Source organism: Sphaerodactylus townsendi, linkage group LG02 (assembly GCF_021028975.2).
Source record: "Sphaerodactylus townsendi isolate TG3544 linkage group LG02, MPM_Stown_v2.3, whole genome shotgun sequence".
Taxonomy (NCBI): domain Eukaryota; kingdom Metazoa; phylum Chordata; class Lepidosauria; order Squamata; family Sphaerodactylidae; genus Sphaerodactylus; species Sphaerodactylus townsendi.
The window spans coordinates 144,448,883-144,474,458 of NC_059426.1; the positions used below are offsets into that span (position 1 = coordinate 144,448,883).

General features: G+C 44.3%; 1 protein-coding gene across 5 annotated transcripts in view; it reads left to right on the forward strand.

Annotated features, from left to right (window-relative positions):
- The window catches only part of ADCK1 (aarF domain containing kinase 1), a 144,493-nt gene that overhangs the window by 96,329 nt on the left and 22,588 nt on the right, over window positions 1–25,576 (forward strand). For all 5 annotated transcript variants that reach the window (XM_048486036.1, XM_048486037.1, XM_048486039.1 and 2 more), the window contains 3 exons: window positions 4,608–4,766; window positions 11,475–11,633; window positions 17,181–17,297. In XM_048486036.1, the coding sequence (XP_048341993.1) occupies window positions 4,608–4,766; window positions 11,475–11,633; window positions 17,181–17,297 (435 nt within the window). The remainder of the gene's footprint in view (window positions 1–4,607; window positions 4,767–11,474; window positions 11,634–17,180; window positions 17,298–25,576) is intronic.

A 25,576-nucleotide genomic window follows, 5' to 3' on the forward strand; every position in this document is an offset into this window, starting at 1 on the left:
CTCTGGATAGTAGCATCTAGTTGCTTAGTGAAAGAAATACAGAAATAAAATAGTGAAGGAATGCCATTGGTGTGTTGATGATGCTTAGTTCTGAAGCGCAGAATAATGAATACAGCATCTGAACACTTTGCCCGAACACTGATTGTCTTTTATGGTGGTAAGTGAGAGGGAGTAATGGCGCCATGCAAACTGCAAAACTGCAAAAGGACCTGAACTGCCATTTGCTAAGCTCCCCGGGTTTGCAATTGTCTTGTCTCCTGATGTGCTGTAAACCCAAGAGTCAAGACTGACGGGCTTTTCCCAGTGGGGTCTCGAAACACTGATTGCTTGTGTATAAAACTACAAGGCTGGAGACATCCCGGTTTGTTGATCAAGCAAATTGGTTGTTTGCACTGATCAACTAGTCTTATTATTTTTACTTTTTTTAGTATTGGTATCAATTTATCGATCTACTGATATGGTTATTTAATTTTTTAAAATATAAACATCTATAGATATGCAGGGACAAAAATGCACGGGCAATAGAAATGGTATGGCAGGACAAGAAGGGGTAAGTAGTCGGCAGCAGGGAGGAGGCTGAGGGGGAACTGTCAAAGCAGTGCAAGGGATTGGGGGTTAGGACTAGGTGGGCTGGCTGCGGGTGGAGGAAGGAGGTCTGGGGCAAGTTGTGCCTACTAGCAAATTTGTTCTGCACTGGCAGTGAAGCAAAATTAAGATTGTGCTATAAGCGGATTTGCTTGCCATGCAGAGAGTGAAAGTGAAAGCGGAGCTAAAGGAAACATGTCCGTACAAGAAATCTTGCCCTGACAGACATTCGCCTCCACCACATAACAAACGCCTTGTGGGTAATCAGCCACTGAGCCATTTGACTTCCCACAGCATTGGTTATTGCTCAGAAGAAAACCTGAAGGTAGAAACCCAACATCTAGCAAAATTGCTTGAGAGAAAAGAAGAGCCCCCCCCCTTCCCCCGTTTCCTTTCTCTCTCTGAAGGCAGGAATGTCAAAAGGTTTGAATCATGGATTGGCTGTAATTAAAAAACACATAACTAGTCGTTTGTAAATGCAGTTGTTCTACTTAATTGATTTTGCTGCCAGAGGAATAAAATAAATAAATAAAAGGCACCTTCCCTGTGAATTACTGGAGGCGACTGAGACTCCGTTTGAATCTAATTGCTGCAAATGTGCCGGTTTGTTGCTGGCAATATTGTAAAAGAGGCTGTGTGAGTGGGGAAGAGGCAGTGGTCTGTGTGTGAACGGCTGTCAGCAGCTGCATCTTTGGCACCGGCTGCTTCTGAGATGGTGCTTCCCCCCCCCTCCCCCACCACAAAGAGTTTCTGCTGAATGATTTGCATGTAGGTTCTGATTCAAAGTACTTTATTCATATTTAATTACTGGCTTGCTGCAGCTTCCCATCTTTAATTACTGTGTAAAAACTGGGATATAAAAATGCACCAGCATTCAATTTGTTTTCTTTTAATTTCTGCATATATTATGCGTTCCTTGACTGCTCACCCTGGTGAGAAATGCATCCTATAGAAGCAGGGGACAGGCAATTTTTTGCTAAGCCGACTCAGCCGGCCATCTGTTGAGCATGGGGCACTCTACAAAACTCTTCCCCATGTTGGTGATGCATGGCCCAGGTGGTCTTCCACAGCCATACCATATCCCCAAAACAGAGTTCCTCCATTTTCTCTTTGGCGGTTGTGTGATGAGCCCATTTCCCTCCTTGGCTGCCTGATCCAGTTCTGCTTCCATCCCCTTGGTGTCCTATAGATGTTTTGCAGTTTCTGAGATCTGAGTGGGATCTACAGGTAATTGATTTCAAATTAAGACTGCAGGCAAGGCTTGACCAGATATCCTTTTCTAGGGTAGATGAAGAAACCAGATGAGCATATAGGGAAGGAATAAATTCATCTAACCCAAAGGACAGTGCACGGTTGGCTTTTGACATCTATGGCAAGAGACTGATTAGTTGATCCTAAAGAGGCAGAGAGAAAAGTTCAGGGATGGGAACTCGGGAGAGCATGATGGCCTGTGCATAGCCCTTTAGTTCTGGGGAAAACTTGTGACAGAGAGTACTTCTGAGAATTGCCAGGACGGCATGGTAAAACCATCAAGTTTGTGGTGATTCCTAGAGCTACCCAACATCACTTTTGGGTTTTCTCTTGAAGTGTCGTGGTAGCACAAATGCCACTGACTTTTAATTTTTTTTTCTCCTGCTGCTGCCCAAAATGGCAGGGATCAGAGACAGCCCCTGGCAAGATGCCTCTTACCAGAGTTGGTAATTTCTCAAGGATGTGTGAAAAATTACAGTGCCCCGTTCATGCTAGGTACTGTAGGAAATTGGAAGCACCTGATATTCTGACCTTATTTGAATAGACTCACACCATTGTTCTTCCCTTTTCCATTTTATCCTTACAATAACCCTGTGCAGTAGGTTGGGAGGGTGAGATTAGCCCAGAGGTGTCCAACTCTGGCACCCCAGATATTCATGGGCAGGGTTTGATGGGAATCGTAGTCCATGAATATCTGAGATGCCAGAGTTGGACACCCCCTAGATTAGCCCAAGGTCACTCTCCAAGCATCCATGGTCAAGTAGAGATTCAAACCAGGGTTTCCTAGGTCCCAGTCCATCACTGTTAATCAAATTGGTGTCTGTTGTCAGGCTTGTCACATGTAGATGACTTCTTCAGCCACAAAATCATGCATGTGTTCTGTGGTAATCACTTGGGGCTATTCCTGTATACACAGATCCCTTTGGAAAGATGAGACAGACTTGATCTCGAATAAAAACAATTTTTATTTCCCTAAGAAGATATAATGCTATAAAAATGAAATGCAAAGAAAAGCAAAAGCATTAAAACGTTTTTAGTATAGCAGTGCATTGGTAGCTACCCTTGGTAGTTGCCCAATTGAAGTGCAAATGGGGAGACTTTGGGAAGGAATAAACTGCTATGTGAGGGCACCATGAGGAAATTCCTGCTAGTTCAGGAGCCCCTACTTTTATATTAAACTGGATATTTTATACAGGACTCTGGCAGTCAAGTTAGTGGGTTTTCTTCGGGGAAAGCAAATTCAGGTGTTCTTGTGAGAGGGTTGGCCTTATATGCAGCAAAACTCTATGCACGACACTACGCTTGATTCTCTTTATATCCACACAAGCTACTGGCTGTGTCTTCAGAAGTTATCTGTCAGGAACAGATGAGGAATGAGTCTTTTAAGGAAAAACAGAATAAGAGTATGAGCTTTTCGTTTGCTTCACTTTTTATAAGAACAGGTGTGGCTGATACCTGCAAGACATCTGGATAGGACTGCCATGTTGGAGTCAGAGCTGTGGTGTCTAACAGCTGTATAGCCCCTTCCGCACATGCAAAATAATGCACTTTCAATCCACTTTCAATGCACTTTGTAGCTGGATTTTACTGTGCAGAATAGCAAAATCCACTTGCAAACAATTGTGAACATGGATTGAAAGTGCATCGTTCTGCTTGTGCGGAAGGGGCCTACGACTGGCAGAAAGTCAGTCAGTCCAGATTTCACCATCAAGGAAATGCAGTGAAGGGGAAAACTGCATCCTTGTAGCAGTTGGATGCAGGAAGCCTGCCAGGAAAAAAAAGAGCTCTACCCAGAGGGAATGGAGAAGGATCAGTGCGGGGGTTTGAGTTTGCAAGGCTAGTTTCCCACTTTAAATGTGGGAGGGAGGGGTGCACCCATCCTTTCTGGAAAAAATTACCATGCCCCTGGCTTTCAGCTGCCAGGAGAATACAACGCTGATGTCTGAATGTTCCCTGAGAACAAAACTTGAGCCAGATCTTCCTGACAGTCATCTTATGTTTTTCTCTACAATTGAGGACAAACTTTCACCTCTTCCTGGTTAGTGACTTGTACCTGTGACTCCAGTTAAGATTTAAGGGACAGAGAAGAAAAGCCATCGCTTGCGATACTGTTAGGAGCTGTTTATATAGCACTCACCAGCTTGCTTAATTTGGCGGGTACCAATGTATGTATCATAATTCTGTTGCATGTGCCATGTTCTTCTTGCTTCCCATGGTTTTGGAAAAATTCAGGGCCCAATCACACATTTCTCATTATGTGTCCTCCTAAAAGAATACAGTGTTAATACAATGGATCACTCTTTGTAAACATGTGCATCATACAGGTATGCTCTCAAGGAACTGGGACTCCCTGTCCTGTGGTGTCAATGTAGTGTTTGCTGCCATAAATGTCTGCAGTGGGTCTTGCTTGCCAGTGGTTATACATTACAAAATCCCCTGATTTGTCTTGATGGGCACAGTCTAAAGAACTGTATGCAGTGTAATGTAATGCAATGTAATGTACAACTTTGCAGGCTTGTAAAAGATCTCAGAATCATACCTTTTTGTATATTACCATTTGTAAATAGAAGGTTCAGCCTCTCCCTCTCCCAAAGACAACTGTTTTTGTCTGCTAACACACATCATGGATGAAATTGCCAATCTGTGATGTTTTCTTTGTAAATGCTAATATATTGATGTATTACATATTTAATCTTTTTTTGATGAATGAAAACTGTAATAGATGGGATGATCTGAGGAGAGATGCCGGCTTCTTTTCTTCTCTCTCGCAGATTAAAGAGTTGTTTGTAAGTTTTGAAGACACACCACTGGGGGCAGCGTCTCTGGCACAGGTCCACAAGGCTGTGCTACAGGACGGGAGGACGGTTGCAGTGAAAGTCCAGCATCCTAAAGTTCAGGCGCAGAGTAAGAAGGACATTCTACTAATGGAGGTAAAGCATTACATTGTTGTGGACATCTCCACAGAACACTTTCTCAGCCTGTGAAATTGACTTCTCGCCCCTTTGGTCAGAGTGGATCTTCATATCTCTCCCTGCCTTGTAGTTCTGTCATTTCTATGAGAGTTGTCTTCAGGTTAAGTTCTTGCAGGTTAGGGGCCAGAAGCATAAATCGAGTATTTTCAGATTGAGTTCTAGTTATAGAGATATTAAGGTAATCGCTGATTCTTTGTGAGGTACGTGGCCTTGCTTTCTTCTTGGATTTAAACTCAAGGTTTTGGACTATCTTGCCATTCAGTTCAAGTAATGTTGGTGTGTGGAAAAGAGTTCTGTGTGGAAAAGATTTTTTCCTCAGAGAGAGATTTGACAATCTGGCTCTGGGTTCTCTCTCTGTAAAAACCACACAACCAAAATTCTTCTCACACAGATATGACACAGATCTCATTCTCTCAAACAGATATGACACAGATCTCGTGCCCTCACACAGACATCTCCATCTCTGTCAGAACTCTTTTCCACACAGAACCCTTTTCCACACCGAACTCTATTCTCTGTGTTCAGCACAGTTGGCATCTGCCTCTGGTGCAAGGAGACTTCATCCAACACAACATTGATTGTGATTGTGCAGACACCACTGCTAGTGGAATGATAGGATGCAGCCCTTGGTAAGCACATGACAGACTGAAGAAGGACTGGTAAACCACCACAGAAAGTAAAAGATATTCTATATTAAGTTGGCTGGGTCAAATATATTTTTTTTGTTAAGTCCGTTTCTGCATTAGAGTACCTCTTCCATTCCTAGGTAGCCAGGCTGCATGCAGTTTGTTGACATTCTCAAATTTTATTTCAGATATCCATTGTCATGCTTAGACAAGTCCATTATCTGTACTTGTGGACAAATACTGCCTCTTGGGAATTATTCTGTTTAACAATTGTTTTCTTCCTATTATTGTTATTTATTTAATGTATAAGACGTCCTTCCCCATGGCCTCAGTGTGTTGTACAACATAAAAACATAATACATTAGAATAATAAAATTCATTTTTACAGTACGACATTCTGAGGGGAGGTATGATAAAACCATACCCACAACTGACTTAGGCCCTTTCCGCACGGGCCAAAAACGACGGCCTGGGGGCGGTAAAAACGCCGCCCCCAGGCCACCGTTCGCACAGGTGGCGCTGCTGCAACGCAGCAGCGCCGACCTGACTGCGCTCCCCCTCCCCCAGGGCGGCGTCAGGCCGCCCTAAACAACAACCCTTTAAAGGGTTGTTGTTGAGGGGAAAGCGTCTTCCCGGCGGTGCGGTGCGAAACAGCGCCGCCGGGAACACGCTGTTTCCCCTTCCCTTTCCATGTACCTCTCGTGTCGCCGTCCTGCTGGCCTCCCTAAGTCCCTCCTCGCTGTCCTCCGCCCCCTGGAGGCCGGCGGACACCGTGGGCGGGGCTGAGGCGGCCAGCAGGACGGGCTGACACGAGAGGTACATGGGAAAGAGAAGCGGCTCCATCGCGAGCAGCCTGCGTCTACCGACCTCTCCAGAGGCCGTCCGCATGCTACTGCATGCGAGCGGCCTTCCGCCTCCACGCCCGGCGGAATTCCTGTCCGGGCGTGGAGCTCTGGCTTTACGTCTTGAAGCGGCCTTTGGGAAGAAGTAGGAAAAGGGGGAAGGAAATAAGATGGGAAGGAAGGGGGAAGGGAGAAGGTCTTTCAGATGTAAGAGTCTTCAGTGGATGAACCATCTCAGTCTCCTAGTTTATGTTCAAACAACATGTAGGATCTGGTTTATATACTGAGTTGTGGGTCTGCACATGTAGCCCATAGATACATATGTGGCCCCCCAGTTGGATGCATAACACTTCCTTGACCAGTTTGGGATTAGGAAAATGGTGGGAAGGGGGCCTGAAGGGGGTCTCTCCCTTGGAACTGCACAGACTTGGGAAATGAGCCTGAGTTGGAACTGCACAGACCTGGGACTTGAGTTCCCTTGTACGGTACCTGATATCTGACTGCCTCAGTCAGTCAGGTCAAGGGAATCCAGACGTTACAAATCCTAATGTGTAAGACCTCTGTTGTTTGACATTTGTGTCCTCAGGCCCATTCCCAGCCAAATTCTCTATAACTACACAGTCAAGTGTGCTATTAAGTTTCCTTCAGTAGGGAATTATATACGCTTAGATTTCTGTGTAGTGCTTTCTGCCTAGGAGATGAGTCTTTCTAAATAATTTCTGCCTGCTTCTTGGTATGGATCTCCAGTAATTAAGCAAGCTTTAAATTAACTCTTATGTCATCTAAGGCAAGTATTAAGATAGAAATAAAGGGTTTTTTTTTTTAAAAAAAATTATTTTCCTGACTTTGTTGCATTTTTAAACTAACAAATGTAATTGTAAATTTTTGGTTAAGTAAACCTGGATATATTGATATGGGGGATGCTGCTAGGCTTAACTCTTCCCACATTAATGCCTTTAATTTTTTCACCAAATTACTTGCAGCACAATTCTGTGCAGAGTTATTGCAGTCTAAGCCCATTAATCTCAGTGGATTTAGACTGCAGTAACTCTGTGTAGGACTACACAGTGAGAGTGTGATCTCTCTTTGGCGAATTGTAATCATCACCCAAACTTAGAACTCAAGTATGTTTCTTAAATGAAGCTACTGCTCTTGCTACTGAGAGTTTCTGTTATTCACAATGTATGTAGTGGCAGAACTACTGATTTATAGTTTAATTTGGGTCTGATTAAATCCACTGGTACAGCTGGAGTTCTTGAAATCCATTCTAATCCTGTTCTATCAAGTGAGTCCTATGACGGTGGGGTAACGGGATGACTGAACAAAGGTCCCCAGGGATACCACAGTAAAGTCCTAGATCAGTGGTGGCGAACCTTTGGCACTCCAATTGGCCATGCTGGCAGGGGCTGATGGGAATTGTAGTCCATGACATCTGGAGTGCCAAAGGTTCACCACCACAGCCCTAGATAGTACATATGCTATGCTACTTTCTCTAATTGGACTATTTTGGAGAATGTTTTATTTGCCTTCTGTTTTGTAGATAAAACTGATATTTGTCTGACAACAGTTGAAGAGGGTTTTCCTGTGTCAGCAAAATTCTAGCCAGAAGTGTAATGACTTCTTTTCTATTTAATGTTTTCTAAAGACCAGTAATATAAAACTAGACAATGACTCATCAGACCGCACTCACACACCTGCACACATAGGCATGAAAAAAGGCTTGGTGATCCATTTACCGCCCTGCCCCCTTCATCAGAGGCCACCTCCATTCAGATCACATACTCAACACAGTAGATCCATGTCATTATTTCCTTCCTTTCTTGCCATTCCCTCCATCAGCTTTCTTGCCATTCCCTCCATTCCCTCCTTCCTTTCTTGCCATTTGCTCCATCAGCAGAAACTCCCCAGTTCAATCCATGGCATCTCCAGTTAAAAATATCAGCCAGTTGAACTAGTCAGTCCTGCCTTTTGGAATAGTGGGAAAATTAACTGGAGGCAGACCAGCTACGCAAGAGGTGGGTAGGAAATATACACCTCTGTACGCAGAGATTGGTTCCCCCCCAAAAATCACTCAAAACCAAAATTGCAGCAAAAGAGATCACAGTTTTATTAAGGGGTCAAAATAATAAAAATAATAAAAAGAGGCCTGAGTGATAGAGGGAATAGTTAGGTTACTGGGAGGGCAATAAGTACCATTCCAGAAGTGAAGATGTCCAGGAGAGAGCAAGAGAAGCAGTCAGTGTTCTCGCAGGAAGTGACGTCAGATGTAAGGAGAAAGTCCAAGTACAAAGAACTGAGGATTTGGGGGATCTAGTTATACGAAAAATTGGAAAAAAGACCTCTGGCAATTATAAGGGGGCTGATTTCTTTGGACAGTACAAAGTTCTGTTCTCAGACCCAGACAATGCTGTTGGACATGATTTGATGAGATTAAACCTGGGAGAGCCTAAGACTTAATGAGTTTTGGGCTGTGCTGATGAGATTAAAATAAAGAAATTTAGGAAGCTTGACCACTCTTTCTCAAGGCTGGGCTACTGTTAACCAGAGGTGTGAGGCTATGCCCTTAGGAGGAACGTTGTCTGAAGCTCTGCATTCCCAGTTCAGTAGGGGAAGGATAATGTCGTAAGTCAGGCAGACCCTCTTGATATCAAACTCTTATTTAATCCCTGTATCAAGACTGGCATCCATCTAACCCTTGCTGTGCTCCATGAGGCCAGGCTGCATAGGATATCAAGATTATTATGGGCAGGGCACTGTAGCTGATCTCAGCATAGATGCCCCCTTCCCCACATTGATAGTAGGTCTACCTGGTATCATAGTAGATGATCTGAAAGATCTCTGCCAAGACTCTGGAGAGCCACAGCCAGTCTGAGAAGACAATACTTGTTGGGCCACTGGTCTGATTCAGTATAAGGAAGCTTCCTGAATTCATATTGTCGCTTGGATCCTACCTAGAAATTCCATGCACACAAAATGGGGGAGAATGATTTTTACCAACCCGCCTCTATAGTAGCTTAAAATGCTTCCCAAAAATACTGCTCCTATGAGACTGGAGACCCCGCACACAGCTAGGAGGGGGAATTGGCATGGAAACTCTAGGTGGAATCCAAGCACATGTGTGGTACTGTCAGTGAATCCAATATTCTTCTCCCTTGTTACCTCATATCTGCTATACTTTCCAGGGATGCGTCATGCCCAGTTGCGTAGAGCCAAGGGGGCGGGGGTGTGTGTGACGCACTGGACGCATGCTGATGCGGGGGCATGGCAGGGGCGTTCCAGGGCGTGGCATGGCGGGGGCATGGCAGGGGTGCAGGGCACACGCGTGACCTGGATGCAGCTCCCCCTCGCTCCAGCCCTGGTCATGCCATATATCTGATGATTGTCATGCTGAATCTGCATATAACTATTGTGTTTCCTTTCATAATCTGTATAACTTTCAATGCAATCCTAAACAGAGTTACACCCTTCTTAACGCCACCTGGGAATGCTCTGAAGACACGTATGTGGATTTGAGATGGTTGGGTTTTGAGGCTGGAATAGAGCAGAACCACTTCTTTTAGAAGCAACCTGAACAAAACTGTCAGTCAGATGGATGTTATAATATAGGTTTTCATAGACCAGATTTCAGCACTACCCCTGTGGGCGGCATTCTTGCACTCAGAGGCTGGAGACTGACAAGTAGTCCTTTCAGATGTTTGAAGGAAGTATGAAAGAGGGATTGCTGCTCATGTTATACAGCACTCACCCCACTTTCATCCCTGGTAAACATGTTGTGTAGGTTTTTGTGTTGTTTTAAAAACGTGCAACCACCTTTTGATTGACATTGGGAGAAATGAAGTGTGTGTGCATATTTCCATGGGAAGCAATGCCTTTTTCACTTCATTTCCCCTTCTTTAAACAATTGTCTGTTTCCAGCTTTAGCCCTTTTCTTTAATGCAGCAGTGAGAAAAAGATGGCTCTAGAAACTTCTCCTTTGCTAGGGGACGAGACAGGGACGTAGGTATAGAATTTTTATGGGGTGGATTTGGGGGTTGGGGCTCAGGGGGTGGCCCCCCACCCCTGGGGGCGTGGCCTCACCTCCCCAAGCCCTGCCTCCAGCCTGCAAGCCAGCCAGAACCCTGGAAAGAAAGTCTTGCCTCTCACGAGACCTGCTTTGCAAGAGGCAAAACTGTATTTCCCGGGCTCCGGCTGGCTTGCAGCTTGCAAGGGTGCAATGTGGGCTGTGCCTGTGTGGGCGCACGCAGGTTCCAGCTGATTCTCACTGATGAGTTCCAACTGATTCTCACTGATTTTGTAAAGAGCTTAGGGGCATTCTTGTAGTATCAAGCAACTGTAGTATTCAAGCAACTGCTCAGGGGATTGTTTCTATGAGAGACAGAATTGAAGATGATGGAGGAGGAAGAAGAGGAGCTGGTTTTTATACCCCTCTTTTCTCTGCCTTCAAGGAGATTCAGAGCAGCTTACAATCACCTTCCTCTCCTCTCCCCACAGCAGACACCTTGGGAAGTAGGGGGGTCTGAGAGTGTTCTGAGAGAACTGTGACTAGCCCCAAGGTCACCAGGCAGGCTTCAGGGTGAGGTGAAACAAACCCTGCTCACCAGATTAGAGTCCACCATTTTTAACTACTGGCTCTATAGTTTATTGCAACCTGTATTGTATGTATCACTTTCCTCTTAATCCATCATATTCTATCTTTGTAATCTGTTTGCTTCATTATGGCATGCTATACCTAGACAATTTTATTGTTGTTGTTTGCCCTATATCCCCATTCTGTAGTCTAGTCCCATTGCATTGTTTATTTTAGGGCCTATCTGTTTGACTGAATTATTTTCTTTGTGATCCACCATTAGTCCCAGTAAGAAAGGCGGGCTATAAATGAAAAAGATAAAGTAAAATAAATTTCTGTAACTGGAGTTCAGATAAGAAGACAAGTACTCTGGAAGAGAAGAGAAACAGAAATGTTAGCTGGCAGCATCATGGTACTCTCTTACACACCTCTGTTGCTTCAAAAGTCACACCACCTTCTCTCTTGTTCTATATGACTGGGATTGGTCTGTGTTTAAACATATGAAATTGCTGCTATGATTTCTGGTTTGACTCCTAACATTGGCTTCCAGTTATTCTCTGGCATTGCATGACCACTTTCCAGTTAATTCCGAAGCCCTTAGGAAACTTAACAGTTGCTTGCTTGCTTTCAGGTTCTCCTCCTGGCTGTGAAGCAGATCTTCCCGGATTTTGAGTTCATGTGGTTAGTAGAAGAAGCAAAGAAGAACTTGCCTCTGGAGCTGGACTTCCTTAATGAAGGGAAGAATGCTGAGAAGGTGGCTCAGATGCTGAAATGCTTTGCTTTTCTGAAGGTAATAGGGGTATGTGTAGATAAATGCATGTTATACATCTATACACAAACTTGTTTGCATCCAAGAGGGTGCATGAATGGCATTCAGTAGAGCTGTTGCATTATTTATTTGTTATGTGAGAAGGAACACAGCAACAATGTGGTTGTTTATAGTTCCACTGGGATGTTATTATAAGATGTTATGCCAAAATGGAGTATGTGGCTAAGGATATTTTGGCAAAGCAGCTCACAACACGGTTGGTTTACAGCCCAGTTCTACAATTCTCACAACATGGTTGGTTTACAGCCCAATTCTAATCAGTTATATCTTTCGAAGTCCATTGAAATCAAAGAGCATGAAAGAGTACAACTCTGTTAAATGCCTAGAATGAGCACAGGAGATGTTGGCTGTTGTGGGTTTTCCGGGCTATGTGGCCAGCACTGTTGCCAACCAGACCTGAGGTGGTATTGGGGTGTGTGTGTGTCTGTTTTTAGGGTCAGTGTCTCTACCTGTCCTCTGCCCCCTAAAAGGTGCTCTAGCAGTACAGGCCAAAGATGGAAGCCATCTCCTGTACTGGCTCAGTAGTAGCAATAAGGAAAAGATCTGCTGGGGCAAGTCTCCCTGTCAGTCATTAAAATGCACATCAGCCAGCTACACCTTTCCTAAAGCAATCAGGAAAGACAAAGCTTAAGCCTATGAAAACCAATCCCTGTGCCAGGATTGAAGCTCACCTGTCTCCAGTTTACAAAGGATATTCTTACAAAACGCAATCAAGGCTCCTGCCAGTTATTCTTCAGCTCACTAATCCTATCTTCCTTTTTTCTGACTAACCTCCGGGAAAGACCACCTTCATTTGAATCGAAAAAGCCCCAGAGCTGTCATTTCATCCACCCACCCTAAAATCTTATAATCTCCCTGGGGTTGAGTCATCAAACCATGTGTCCACCAAATTGTTCAACTTCAGAGGACAAGAACCATCCTTGTCTGGGAAGTTTAGCTCTCTTAATGTTGCTAGAGGGCCAGATTTTGCTATAAATTAGCTACCCACCTTGTAGTCAGTGTTCACTGTTTTTTGTACTGACCTTTTGTCTAGTATGCTGTGCCCAGTGTTTTCTGAACCACCTTTGGTTCAGTTACGCTGCGTGCCAGCTGCTTTCAGCCTGTCTCTTTGGAGCTCAGTGCAGGTCTTGAACTGTGCTTCTTGGACCATTCCTCTTCTAGATAAGGTAATTTTAGCCTTCCTCCCAGGAAAACCCTGACCTACTCCAGACTATCCCCTCAACTCTATATCCTAGGACTATGTGAATTTTCCATGTATGTTTTACCCCAGTTGCATGCTTGTAAGTTTATCATTCTTGCTTCCAATAAAATTTGTTAAACTTTACCTCTGACTCCTGCAGATTTCTAAGGAGAAAAATTTACTGTAAACAAAGATGACAAGGATGTCGTGGTTGCCCCCTCTTGCATTTTGGATAACAGAACATTTCCATAAAGCTGGACTAATCTATAACATAAGAACATAAGAAAGAGCCAGCTGGATCAGACCAGAGTCCATCTAGTCCGGCACCCTGCTACTCGCAGTGGCCCACCAGGTGCCTTTGGGAGCTCACATGCAGGAGGTGAAAGCAATGGCCTTCTGCTGCTGCTGCTGCTGCTCCTGAGCACCTGGTCTGCTAAGGCATTTGCAATCTGAGATCAAGGAGGATCAAGATTGGTAGCCATAGATCGACTTCTCCATAAATCTGTCCAAGCCCCTTTTAAAGCTATCCAGGTTAGTGGCCATCACCACCTCCTGTGGCAGCATATTCCATGTAGCTGTCTATAGCAGTTTCATGAACCTTGTGTAGATAACCCAGCCCAGAAAACCCACCACAACCACTTGTGTAGATCGTCCAGTTCAGTCCCTGTGTACTGCATCTAGGGATGCCAGCATGGTGGGAGATTGAGCAGACGGGAACCATCACTGCCACTTTAGCATTCCACCCAAACTATGATTTAATTATAGAACTTTGGCCTAATGCTAAATCACTGCCACTAATGTTCTGATATCCCTTCTGGTTGTGCTGGGATGCTGATGATCACCTTTCCAATTTTTCTTCTGCTGCCCAGCTAAGTGGTGGCAGGAAGGGTCCACTGGGGATGGAAGATCCCTTACCCCCAATGGGAACCTGGCAAGTATAACTTCAACATATCAATATGACTGTACTTTCTCTACATGGGTACTAGCTGCATTAGACATGCTTTGCAGCTTCCATAACTTTATGGTAGTTGCCTGTGTTTAGAATCCAGTTTGTATGCAGCACCAGTTAATCACAGAAACCTGAAGCTTTTTGGTTGGGATGACCTCTGTATTCAGATGGGTAACTGTATTTTGCACTTGTTGAAGCTTCCAAGGTCTCATATGCTTCATGTCATAGTAGTCCAACCTAGCAGTTACAGATGTGGATCAGTGTAGCCATATCACCTGAGGATAATTTATGGATGAAATTAAGAGGAAAACATCTGCATCAACCTGTTGCGCCATCAATGTGGCTGGGTTGAAGAGTGTCCTGACACCTTCGGCTCATCTTCCTGTGGTAATCTAACTTTGTCCCAAGTCAGTAGCTCAAATCCCCTGTACAGCATTAGCTTTCCCTATCAACATCACCTCTGACTTGGCTGGATTCAGTTTCAGCTTGTCCCTCCTCTGCCACTTGACTGCCGTGTTCCCAAAGAGAGTTGTGAATGGTTTTGAAGGGTGTGAAACGCTAGCTCCCAGACCTCTTAAGCTTAGTGAGGGGGGGCATCCCTTTCTGAACATTTGCACAGTCCAGTGACACTCTACAACAGTCCTTTCATGTGATGCCTAAGCAAACAGGCCAGACATTTTGAGCGAACATTTATCAAGAGTCTTGGTGCGTGCCTCAGAGAGGTGTGACTGTTGCTGCTGCAACAACTAAGTCGGTATGGAGCAAATCCCCATGGAGACAGCCAATCGTGTCCTTGCTGGGTTAAAGAGCCACTGCAATATTGATTTGGGGAATAATAACAAATTGCTGCAAAAATGGCTAAATAATAGATTTCCCTCTATCCAACCCGTCGATTCCAAGACATTTTCATCAACCCCAAAGGCAACAGGGGAGTTGAGTTCCTGTATAAATAAAACTCTCTCCCTCCCCAATACAGATGAAAATATCACAGCAGGGAGGCAGATTTCTTGCTGTGAACCCAGTTGGGCTTGTAAAGCCACAGATAAATTGTTTCCACGTGCAAGCGTTAGGGCCAAATGTTTGTGAATAATTTAATCTCACCGAAGGCTTTATGGGAGAAACACAGCTTTATACATAGCTTAATAACCACCATCAACTGCCACTGTAAATTCTGAAACCGGCATGAATATTGACTCTGTTCGCAGAAGTGCTAGGTGCTCAGAGAAGTGGCAGACTCGCTGATTAAAAGATAAATGTAAATGTTTATTAGGGAACAACATTTCAGATAGGAAAGGTGACAGCCAGATAGACTGGACCTACGTTACTAACTCTGGAAGGAGGGAGAAGACAGAACTTCTGAGGAGGAGGAGGGAATTAGACTTGGGAGTAAGGACATGGAGTAAACACAAAGTAAGGACAGACAAGAGATGACACAAAAGGGTGGAGGAGTCTCTGACCTTACAGCCTTATCTAGACCACTTTCCCACCCCCTGCTGGGTTTTCTTCTTAGTTCCTTTGCACACTAGACATTGTTACTTCCAGCAGACTCGGGGAAGTTAACAGTGCTACAACCTTTGGTTTGAAGAGGTTTAAAAGTCAGTGCATTGACATCTTTGAGGCCCAGTAAGGAAATAAAGCAGACATTCATATTGTGCCATTTGAGAGGCCATTTTCACTTGGGAAAATGGCTACTGTGATTGAAGTATACTGCTTTTCTGGCGTATCTAGAATAAACATGGAAGCCTGCCCTTCTGCCATGGCTTTTTCAGCACAGCAAAATGCCTGCTCCATGGTATTTCAACCTCCAGTATTAGTCCTAGCCTCAGTTCCACCAGAGATCCCGAGCTGGAGAATTCACATTTTATTTTTGCCTCCTGTTAACAGCCACACTCAGCCTCAGCTAATCTCGTCAAAATTTGTATATGGTACTCCTGTGCCAAAAAAAAGAGGCAAGAAAAGAAGTAACTTCAAGGAAATAATGCTGGTTTTGTCACAGAAAAACAGAACTTTGTAGGATGGTACTTACATTTCCCAAGTATACGTAAATCACCCGTTGATTATCGTTTGAGGTGGTAAAGACCGTATTACGGGCACCATTTCTCCTGTTTATGATTTCTGTGCAGATATATTGAACAACCTTGCGGGAAGAAACAAGATATACAAGGGAAGTGTTAATTGCCCGTCATAAGTGAAATGTCCATTTGCAAAATATGGATGTGAGAACCCACTACCCGTCACTGTATAATGTTGAGAGTAATGTGACAGCCGAGATCCTTAACCATCAGTCACGCTGACAGAACAGAAGATGTCCTGACTTTATTAAAAATGTCACATCTGCAGTAAAGAACTTAATGATCTTCTGGGATTTCTGTGGGAAACCTTATATTTGTGAGGCTGTGTTCTTTCCTTCCCTCCCTCCTGCCATTGCTGATGTGGTGGCCTGAAGGATGATGAGATGTCATGGGCATGGGGCTTATCATCCTGACTGCCTCGGTGTTTGGAGGGATGCTGTTAAGCTGCAAATTATAATTACGTATTACTTCGATGGTGCATAAGAAATAAGGGGGGTAGGCTATTTCCTGTAGAGCTGCCTGTATGATACAGGCACTTGCTACTGTTAGCAATGCCTGGGAGGGATCAGGCAATCTAGTATTCCCAGTATGGCCAGGCAGGTGCACCGTATGTCCAAATCCTTTCTCACAAGATTTTGTTAATGAAGTGTCCTTGAATGAATTTGGGAACACAACATGAGAAGTTGCCTTGCATTGAGTCAGACCATTGGCTCACCAGTGTTGGATACTCTGCTAGTGGCTCTCTAGGGCTGGACACATGACCATTTGAAGCTGTCTTGTACTGAATCCATCAAGGTCAATATTGTCTTTTTTGACAGGCCAAGGCTCCCTGTGGTCTCTGGTAGAGGTCTTGCATATCATCTGCTTATATTGGAGATGCCAGGAATTCAACCTGGGAACATCTGCATCCAAAGCAGATCTCTACCACTGAGGCCCCTTTCACACATGCAGGATAATGCATTTTCAATCCACTTCCAATGCACTTTGAAGCTGGATTTTACTGTGCGGAATAGCAAAATTCACTTTCAAACAATTATGAAAGTGGATTGAATGTGCATTATTCTGCATGTGTGCAAGGGGCATCTGTCATGGCCCCTTTTCAGGGTTTAAGGGTGAGGCTTTGCCTAGCCCTACTGTCTCTGAAACTGTTGATGTTGAGGACAAAACCTGAGATCTTCACTGTTTACTCACAGCCCATCCCTTACCAGGGATGTATGGAGTCTGTCATCTCCCTTCAAGAAACATTTTTTTCCATTTTACTTGAGAAGTTGCCTATTGGTTGATTTGAGAACTGTGTTGTGTTTCAGGTCCCGCAGATTTATTGGGAACTCTCAACAAGGCGTGTCCTGTTCATGGAGTTCATGGAAGGTGGACAGGTGAATGACAAATCCTACATGGAGAGGAATTGCATCAGTGTCAATGAGGTAATATTTCTTCTGTCGGTGACTTCAATCCAATGACAGGGATGCAGAGAAACAAAATAGCATCAATAGGAATGGCTGAAACCATGCTGTGGCTAAAACTAGCGGCACAAAAGAAATGTTGAAAAAAAGACAATTTAGTCAGTTTTTTTCTACAGTTTTTTCCTCAGTCTGTTAGGCCTGAAGGTTTTATTTTATTGCAGAACTGTACAACATGTAATCTAAATCTTTGTCAGAATGAGCTTCTCTATATCAATTCATGTCCTGAGTTAGGGATACTGTTGAATTTCACAGTCCTACCAGGTCTGCTTGAAAATCCTGGTTAATTTTTTCCCCTGTGGTGTAATTTGAACCCAAGGTTTAATTTTTGTGCTGTTTCCTACCATGTTTCCCTGAAAATAAGACAGGGTCTTATATTAATTTTTGCACCAAAAGATGCACTAAGGGCTTGTTTTCGGAGTAGGGCTTATTTTAGGGGAAATATGGTACCTTCACAATTCATTAAGGCGGGCTCTCAGCAGTCTGTTGCTACCCTGTCATGTGTGATGCAAACTGCATCCTCGTTGGCAGGGACCACTCTGCTGGATCACACCATCCTGATCTCTAACTACCGGTAGCTCTTATTTTTGAAGTAGGGCTTATATTTTAAGCATCCTCCAAAAAGCCTGAAAAATAATGATAGGGCTTATTTTCGGGGTAGGTCTTATTTTCGGGGAAGCACGGTATTTCCTTACACCAAAACTTTCCTATTACATTACTATAAACATTGTTTTTGCACACATTGAACATTATTGGCAAAATGCTGCACAAGAAATGAATGAATTAAAATTTCAACAATAACCCAAAGTTGCTTACAATGACAACACCAAAAACGAAAAAAGGACATATGTCCCGACCTCCGGGCAGTGTTTGCTGAAATGTATGGAATCCTGTGGCTTGCAGGACAAATGCCTTTCTCAGGTGCACATATCACTTTCTTTATTAGGTACGTAGCGCGTTTACATTGCTTTCATACCTCAAATAATAGCCTACAAAACTGAAATGTAAATCAATTAAAATCACAAGTTGAAGTGATCAGTGCAACCATGCAGTGATAGCAGCAGATCCTGCCTAACAGCAGTGACTAACTCAGCCCAACAGAGCAAATAGCATTATCTCCAGCTGGCAACTGAAACCATACTGGGAAGGATCTATCATTCATTTATAGAGAGTATGCAGTTAAGATCCAGGATCCCCACCATGTCTAACAATCACACATAAGTTGCAAGTTATCAATCTATACATGTGGCCATGCCCAATTCGAATTGCAAGCATGGCATATTTGGAGAAGAGGCATCAAGCCTTCCTCCCCTGTGCTGTTTTCCTAGTGGCCCCAGGATAGTTTCAGGTCAGGAAAATGGCACAGGGGAAGGCTGAAGCCCCTTCTTCATGCACACTGCAGTCACGATTTGAACATAGCATCATGTGCATATGAATTGAGATGCCCTGTGTCACATGTGATTAGTGTGTACATTGGCCCTTAGTCTCTGTGTATTTTAAAAAATCTCAAAGATGGGTACCTTGCTTATCTGAGGCCCCTTCCACACACGCAAAATAATGCGTTTTCAAACCACTTTCACAACTGTTTGCAAGTGGATTTTGCCATTCCGCACAGCTTCAAAGAGCACTGAAAGCAGTTTGAAAGTACATTATTTTGCATGTGCGGAATGAGCCTGAGATTTGGTAGCACAGGGAACCACACAGGAAAGGTAGTATATTCTATGAGAGATATTGGTATTACCAAGGGGAAGGGAGCAGGGAGAGAGTCCTTTGGTGTGCCTTCCTTTATTTTGTATCTATCTTGATTAATCTGCAAAATGTGGGACATGGCTGAGATTTTATCTTTAGGCAAGGGACCTTAGGAAGTATTAAGCTTGCCTTCAGTGGTCGAGGGCATTTGGCATGGTTTAAGAAAATCCCAATATTGGGAAAAACAGACTGCTGTTATTAATAAGATTGCCAAACTTAGGTGTCATCCTCAGTATGCAGGCCAGGCATGCCCCAACACAGATTGCTATCTCTGGTGCTGATCTGAAAGCACCCCCCTCCTTTTGGTGTTTTAGCAGTAACCTGTAGAGGTGAGAATATTTGTTTATTCAGTTTTGATCCAGAAAGCACTGCCCTCAATCTCAGGTGACTTGGTTTTCCCTCAGTGATGTCATCATGGAATCAAATCTGGTTGGTTCCATAGTATTGCAAAATTGTCAGAGTCACAGTGATTGTGGTTTACCTGGGTTAACTAGGTTTACCTGGGATAACCAACATGGCCATTCTCTGGAAAAAGACATAGGGCAGGGTTCCTCAATCTTTTTGTGTTTGTGGGCATCTTTGGAATTCTGATAAAGCATGGTGGTTGTAGCCACAAAAATGACTGCTTGTGGGAGGCAGAGACAATTGCAAATGGGGGCTGTAGTTCATCTTCAGTGACACAGTGAAGATTCTTGTGCTGTGGAGGCAGCTGCTGTGAAAGTTATGTCTTTTTAAAAATGTGTAGCAAATCAAACCTCCAATGTCAGTTCAGAAGCCTTTGCTAGGCAAAAGCCCCCAAAGCCCCTGCCCATTTTGAAAAAAGAAAAACCTTGTTGCGCACCAGGAAAGGTATCGATAGGCACCATGACGCCCAGGGGCACCACGGTGAGGGACCCCTAACATACAGGGAAGGTTAGTGAGAATGAAAAATGCTAAATATTCACATATGTTTGTATTTTGGGTGAGCCATTTTGGCTGTCCCTCAAAGCACTGCTTTTAGTCTAAAAAGTAAGATGAGTGAACATTTGGCATTGTCTTGTACCAACTTGTACAACTTCTGATCTGTCCAAAATTATTGAGTAATGTTGGTCAGTAGTGAGAGATTTCACATTCTATTCTAGTGCAGTCCTGTTTCATTGGCTGGTGCAGTGATTCCAGTGCATATGGTGTATATACCTGGGACTTTGGGGAGTGTGGTTTAGGGGCATATGTGTATGGGTTGGGGGAAGGGATCTAGTCTTATTTGCAAAAGATGGGTGTAGATTCTGCCTGTCAACTTTGGGTTAGGGTTATTTGCAAAAGATGGGTGTAGATTCTGCCTGTCAACTTTGTCCTTCCAGTTAGTGAATTCTGATTGAATCAGTGCTGCCTGCTTTTCTCCCAATGCAGTATTGACGAACATCAAAATGCCACTTTGTTGAGTAGCTATCAGAAGGCTCTGGCATAAAATCAATTGTACTTAAGCCGTATGTCTGTCTGTCTGTCTCTGAAGTCTGCAGGGTCCCTCCCTTGTCGTCTTTTTATTCTGTGGCAGAGTTCGCTGAGCACTAATTATAGATATTCCAGAATGTACCTGGGGGGAATCAAGTCATGTGTTCATTATCTTCCAAGAGCTATATCTGTATTCTCATACTTTCCACTAGAAGGATTTGCTCACACATGGAAGTCCACAGAAGTCACTTTAATACATTTATTGCCAGTACTCCGAAAGATAATTAGAATGTAGAAACACTGCCTTCCCTTGGTTTTCATATTTAATATTGGTTCCATAATTTATAACATTTTTCATCACGCTTAAGAGTGACTAAAAAGTGGAATCAAGAATAGGACTGTAAAGATGAAAGTGTGGGGCTAAGAAAGAAAGGGCAGGCTTGATTCTCCGTGTCTTGGGTCACTGAATTTATCAAGAACAGGAAGCATGGGGTTGGCTCCTATTGCAATAGATTCCATTATTTACTTTCTCCTATGCAAGTAAATGGCTACTATTCATTCATGAGGAGAGAACTGTGAAGACACTGTGCAGTGAAATTGTGAAGATGCTATTGCCATACAGGCAAAACTAACTGAACCAGCTAACTGACTGCAACCTCACAGAGGAGTACAGTACACTCTACAGAGGTCCCTACAATTTACAATATGAATTCCATCTGTGAAAAGGTAACCTTTTTTATATGCTAATATGCCGACATCATGTTGTCTTTTTCTGTTACTCCATGGAACCAGAACCCTATGCAGAGTTAAGCAGATCAATATCTTTTCAAGAAGCTCCTTACATGTAAGGACTATATTGAGACTCCAACTATATTGAGTCTTGGCTTTGTCCCAGTAATTAAAAGCAGAATACCCCTTGTCCCCTTCGTAGGCTTGACATAATGGAAGACATAATAGAATTCCAAGCTATCTTACTTTGACTTTAGTTCTGTGAGAAATATTTACAGTGAAATCATAACTATTTTAATTCAGAAGCAAAGCCCCATCGATTTCAAGTAAACAGCCTTAATATTACAGCCTTAGAGCTCTACAAGGTAAAATAGGGGAGATTTTGTAATCAAATCTCCTGGTGTATTTTTGAATGTTGAAAAGTGGTGTTAGAAGCTTGATGGCACCTTTCTCTAACCTGTTCCTGCCAGCTACTACTCTGTGGCTGGACTCCTATAGGTGAACAGGGAGCTATCACAACCATTGGAATACTGAGCGGAATTCTTGGGTGGAGGGCATTTCTTTGCAAAGTGTAATACAGAACGAAGTAAATGACTTAATGGAATAATGCTGTATGCGCACCAATCTGAGTTTAAAATCTCTGCCTTTTTCTCCTTATTTACTTAAGGCCGTTTCCGCACGGGCAATGAATGGCGGCCTGGAGACGGTAAAAACGCCGTCTCCAGGCCGCCATTCGCACAGGGGGCGCAGCTGCATCGCAGCCGCGCCGCCCTCGCGTCACCCGCCCGTCGCGGAGCCGACGTTTCCCCAGAGCCCTTGGAAGCGCTCTTTTTGGGGAAACGCCGCCTCGAAGCCGCTGCCGAGCGACGCCTCCCCCACCCGGCACTTACCTTGTCCCCGGGCCTCCGGCGCATCGCCGAGGCCTGGGGACATACCCTGCGCGCTGGAGCAGTGGCGAACCAGGGTGGCGTCCCAGGCCTCGGCGGCAGCGAGCCAGTTATCACTATCCGGCCGGTGGCTGGTGCTCAGCGGCACCGGCGTTGCCCGGCTGTTTCCAGAGACCGTCCGATGCGGATGGGTCCCAGGCGTCGTCAGTGCGTGAAGTAGCGCCCGACCGGCCGCTTCCGCCGATGCAGAAACGGCCTAAGATTCTAGAGTCAGAGAGGATAAAAGAGATCCATAATCTAGACTTCTTATTTTTTTCCTTGTAATAATTAGAAGAGCAGCAGAGATGTTCTGAATATCAGGAAAGTAATGCTGGGAAAGAAAGTGCTTGACCATCTCCAATACGGTGTTGCCACTTACATAAGAACATAAGAACAAGCCAGCTGGATCAGACCAGAGTCCATCTAGTCCAGCTCTCTGCTACTCGCAGTGGCCCACCAGGTGCCTTTGGGAGTTCACATGTAGGATGTGAAAGCAATGGCCTTCTGCGGCTGTTGCTCCCGAGCACCTGGACTGTTAAGGCATTTGCAATCTCAGATCAAAGAGGATCAAGATTGGTAGCCATAAATTGACTTCTCCTCCATAAATCTGTCCAAGCCCCTTTTAAAGCTATCCAGGTTAGTGTCCATCACCACCTCCTGTGGCAGCATATTCCAAACACCAATCACACGTTGCGTGAAGAAGTGTTTCCTTTTATTAGTTCTAATTCTTCCCCCCAGCATTTTCAATGAATGCCCCCTGGTTCTAGTATTGTGAGAAAGAGAGAAAAATTTCTCTCTGTCAACATTTTCTACCCCATGCATAATTTTATAGACTTCAATCATATCCCCCCTCAGACGTCTCCTCTCCAAACTAAAGAGTCCCAAACGCTGCAGCCTTTCCTCATAAGGAAGGTGCTCCAGTCCCTCAATCATCCTCGTTGCCCTTCTCTGCACTTTTTCTATCCAATATCCTTTTTGAGATGTGGTGATACAACTGAACACAATTACTCTCCAAATTATTAGTGCGCTGCGTTTTATATAAGGGCATGACAATCTTTGCAGTTTTATTATCAATTCCTTTCCTGATTATCCCCAGCATAGAGTTTGCCTTTTTCACAGCTGCCATACATTGAGTTGACACTTCTGGATGTCTATGGAGTTATTGGAATTTGTACCTGTGGAGTTAATTTGCAGCTAGGGGAGGGCAATTTAGATTGGGGAAATAGTGGAGGAGCAACGGAACTAGCCCCTTGCCAGTCTCACTTCTCTGATATTCAAAGTTGATGCATTGGGCTGTTAACCCTTTAAAAACCAAAAAGCAGGGAACACATGAGTTCCTGATTACAGGTCGTTTTAGCTGGAGGAGCCTAGCCCTGTACTGGAGCCTCTCTATGCCTCATGATTATGACCACACCATCTCACTTTCCTCCAAAGAAATCTCACCACATTTATCTGGGAGGGGCAGGGAGGAATCTGTACTAAGCAGGATTTCTTTTTGTGGAGCCATGCAGCTGTGAAAAGCAGGCTGAGCCTCTCTCCTCTAAATGGAAAGGATCCCTGAGGTGAAAGCTCCCTTCAAACCAGGTTACTGACATTTACTTAATGCCGTCTGTAGTGGGATTATCATTAAAGCTGCCCAAAAGCACATTAATCTCTCTGGATCCGTCCAAGCACTGGACTGTAATGGCATTTAATCAGAGAAGCCTTTGATTCCTAAAGACAAGTGCAAACACTGAAATTTCTGCCTGTGGAACAGTTACTTATTCATGTGCAAGTGCGGCCTAGGATGGGAACATAGCTGGAGGACGGATGGAGGGGAGGAAGACGGGAGAGGCTAGTTTATCCTGAATGTGGAGGCAAAGAGAAGGTGCATAGATGCATGTTAAGAAAGAAGCTGTTCAGGCAAAGAGACAATTCCTGTATCAGGGCATTGGTAAAACTGGGAAGGCAGAGAAAGACTATTGCAATGCATGAATTTATTTTAGATGCAGGTTGTTGAACTAATGTGCTAGAGTTGTTTGGATAGTGAACAAGGATCAAGGGGACCTAGATTCTAGCCCCTACTCAGCTGTCAAGTTCATTGGGTAACTCTTGGCCAGCCCCCCTTTCTCTCTCAACCAGACATACTGCACATGGGCGGTTGTGAGGATAAAATGGAGCTATGTATGCTGCTTCTCGGAAGCTCCTTGGAAGAAATTAAGGTTGCCAACATCCAGGTGGGGCCTGAATATCTCCTGGAATGACAGCTGATCTCCTGATGATAGAGATCAATTCCCCTGGAGAAAATGGCAGATTTGAAGGGTGGACTCTATGACATTAATACTCCACAGAGGTCCTGTGGTTTGTGGTGTAAGGTGCTGTCAAGTTACAACTGGCTTATAATGATCCCATAGGGTTTTCAAGGCACAAGATGAGGCACAAGATGTTCAGAGCTGGTCCGCCTCTGCATGGGCTGAGAGAGTTCTGAGACAACTGTGACAGGTCCAAGATACCCAACCAGCTTCATGTGGAGGAGTGGGGAAGCAAACCTGGTTCTCCAAATTAGAGTCCACCACTGTTGACCACTATACCACACTGGTGTGGTGGTCCTACCCCTCCACAAATCATATCCTTCCCAGGCGCCGCCCCCAAATCCCCAGGAATTTCTCAACCCAGAGCTGGCAACCATAGAAGAAAGGTGGAATAAAAAAAATGATGGAAGGAAGGAAGACCAGGAGGGATGGGTGTATCAGGGCTGGCAAAGTATTTTCACCCTATTCTTCCTTTTGGGGCAGGGGTAGGGAACCTGCGGCTCTCCAGATGTTCAGGAACTACAATTCCCATCAGCCTCTGTCAGCATGGCCAATTGGCCATGCTGGTAGGGGCTGATGGGAATTGTAGTTCCTGAACATCTGGAGAGCCGCAGGTTCCCTACCCCTGTTTTGGGGAAATGCTGAAGAATGAATATTTTCCATCCACACAAATTAATTTCCTCTGAGGACCCCTCTACAGTGTTGCTGCCATCTAGCCATTGGGCTTGACTGTTGTGGAGCACTGCTCAACTGGGGCTGAGAAATGTGGTAAACATTTGGTAGGGCCCACAGGGGTAGGATAAAAAGACCCACAGGCTGCCAGTTGGCCATCCCTTTACAAGACTGAATGGTGATATTAATTTCACAGAATTTCAGCAAACGAGCTAAGCTTCTCAGGGTACCACTGTTAAAGGTCCCTGTCCCCAGAAAATTCCCTGGCTTCTTTATTGCTCCAGTTACTTCAAAAATCCTCTGCATTTATACTGCAGCTTCTTCAACTCACTTTCTCAGCCCCCGAAGATAAGCAAGCTGCTGTGGTCTGTGGTATAGCAGAGACACTGTTCTCTGAATCTTGCTTATTTGACTTATTAAATCTGAATATCTTGTGTGTCCTGTT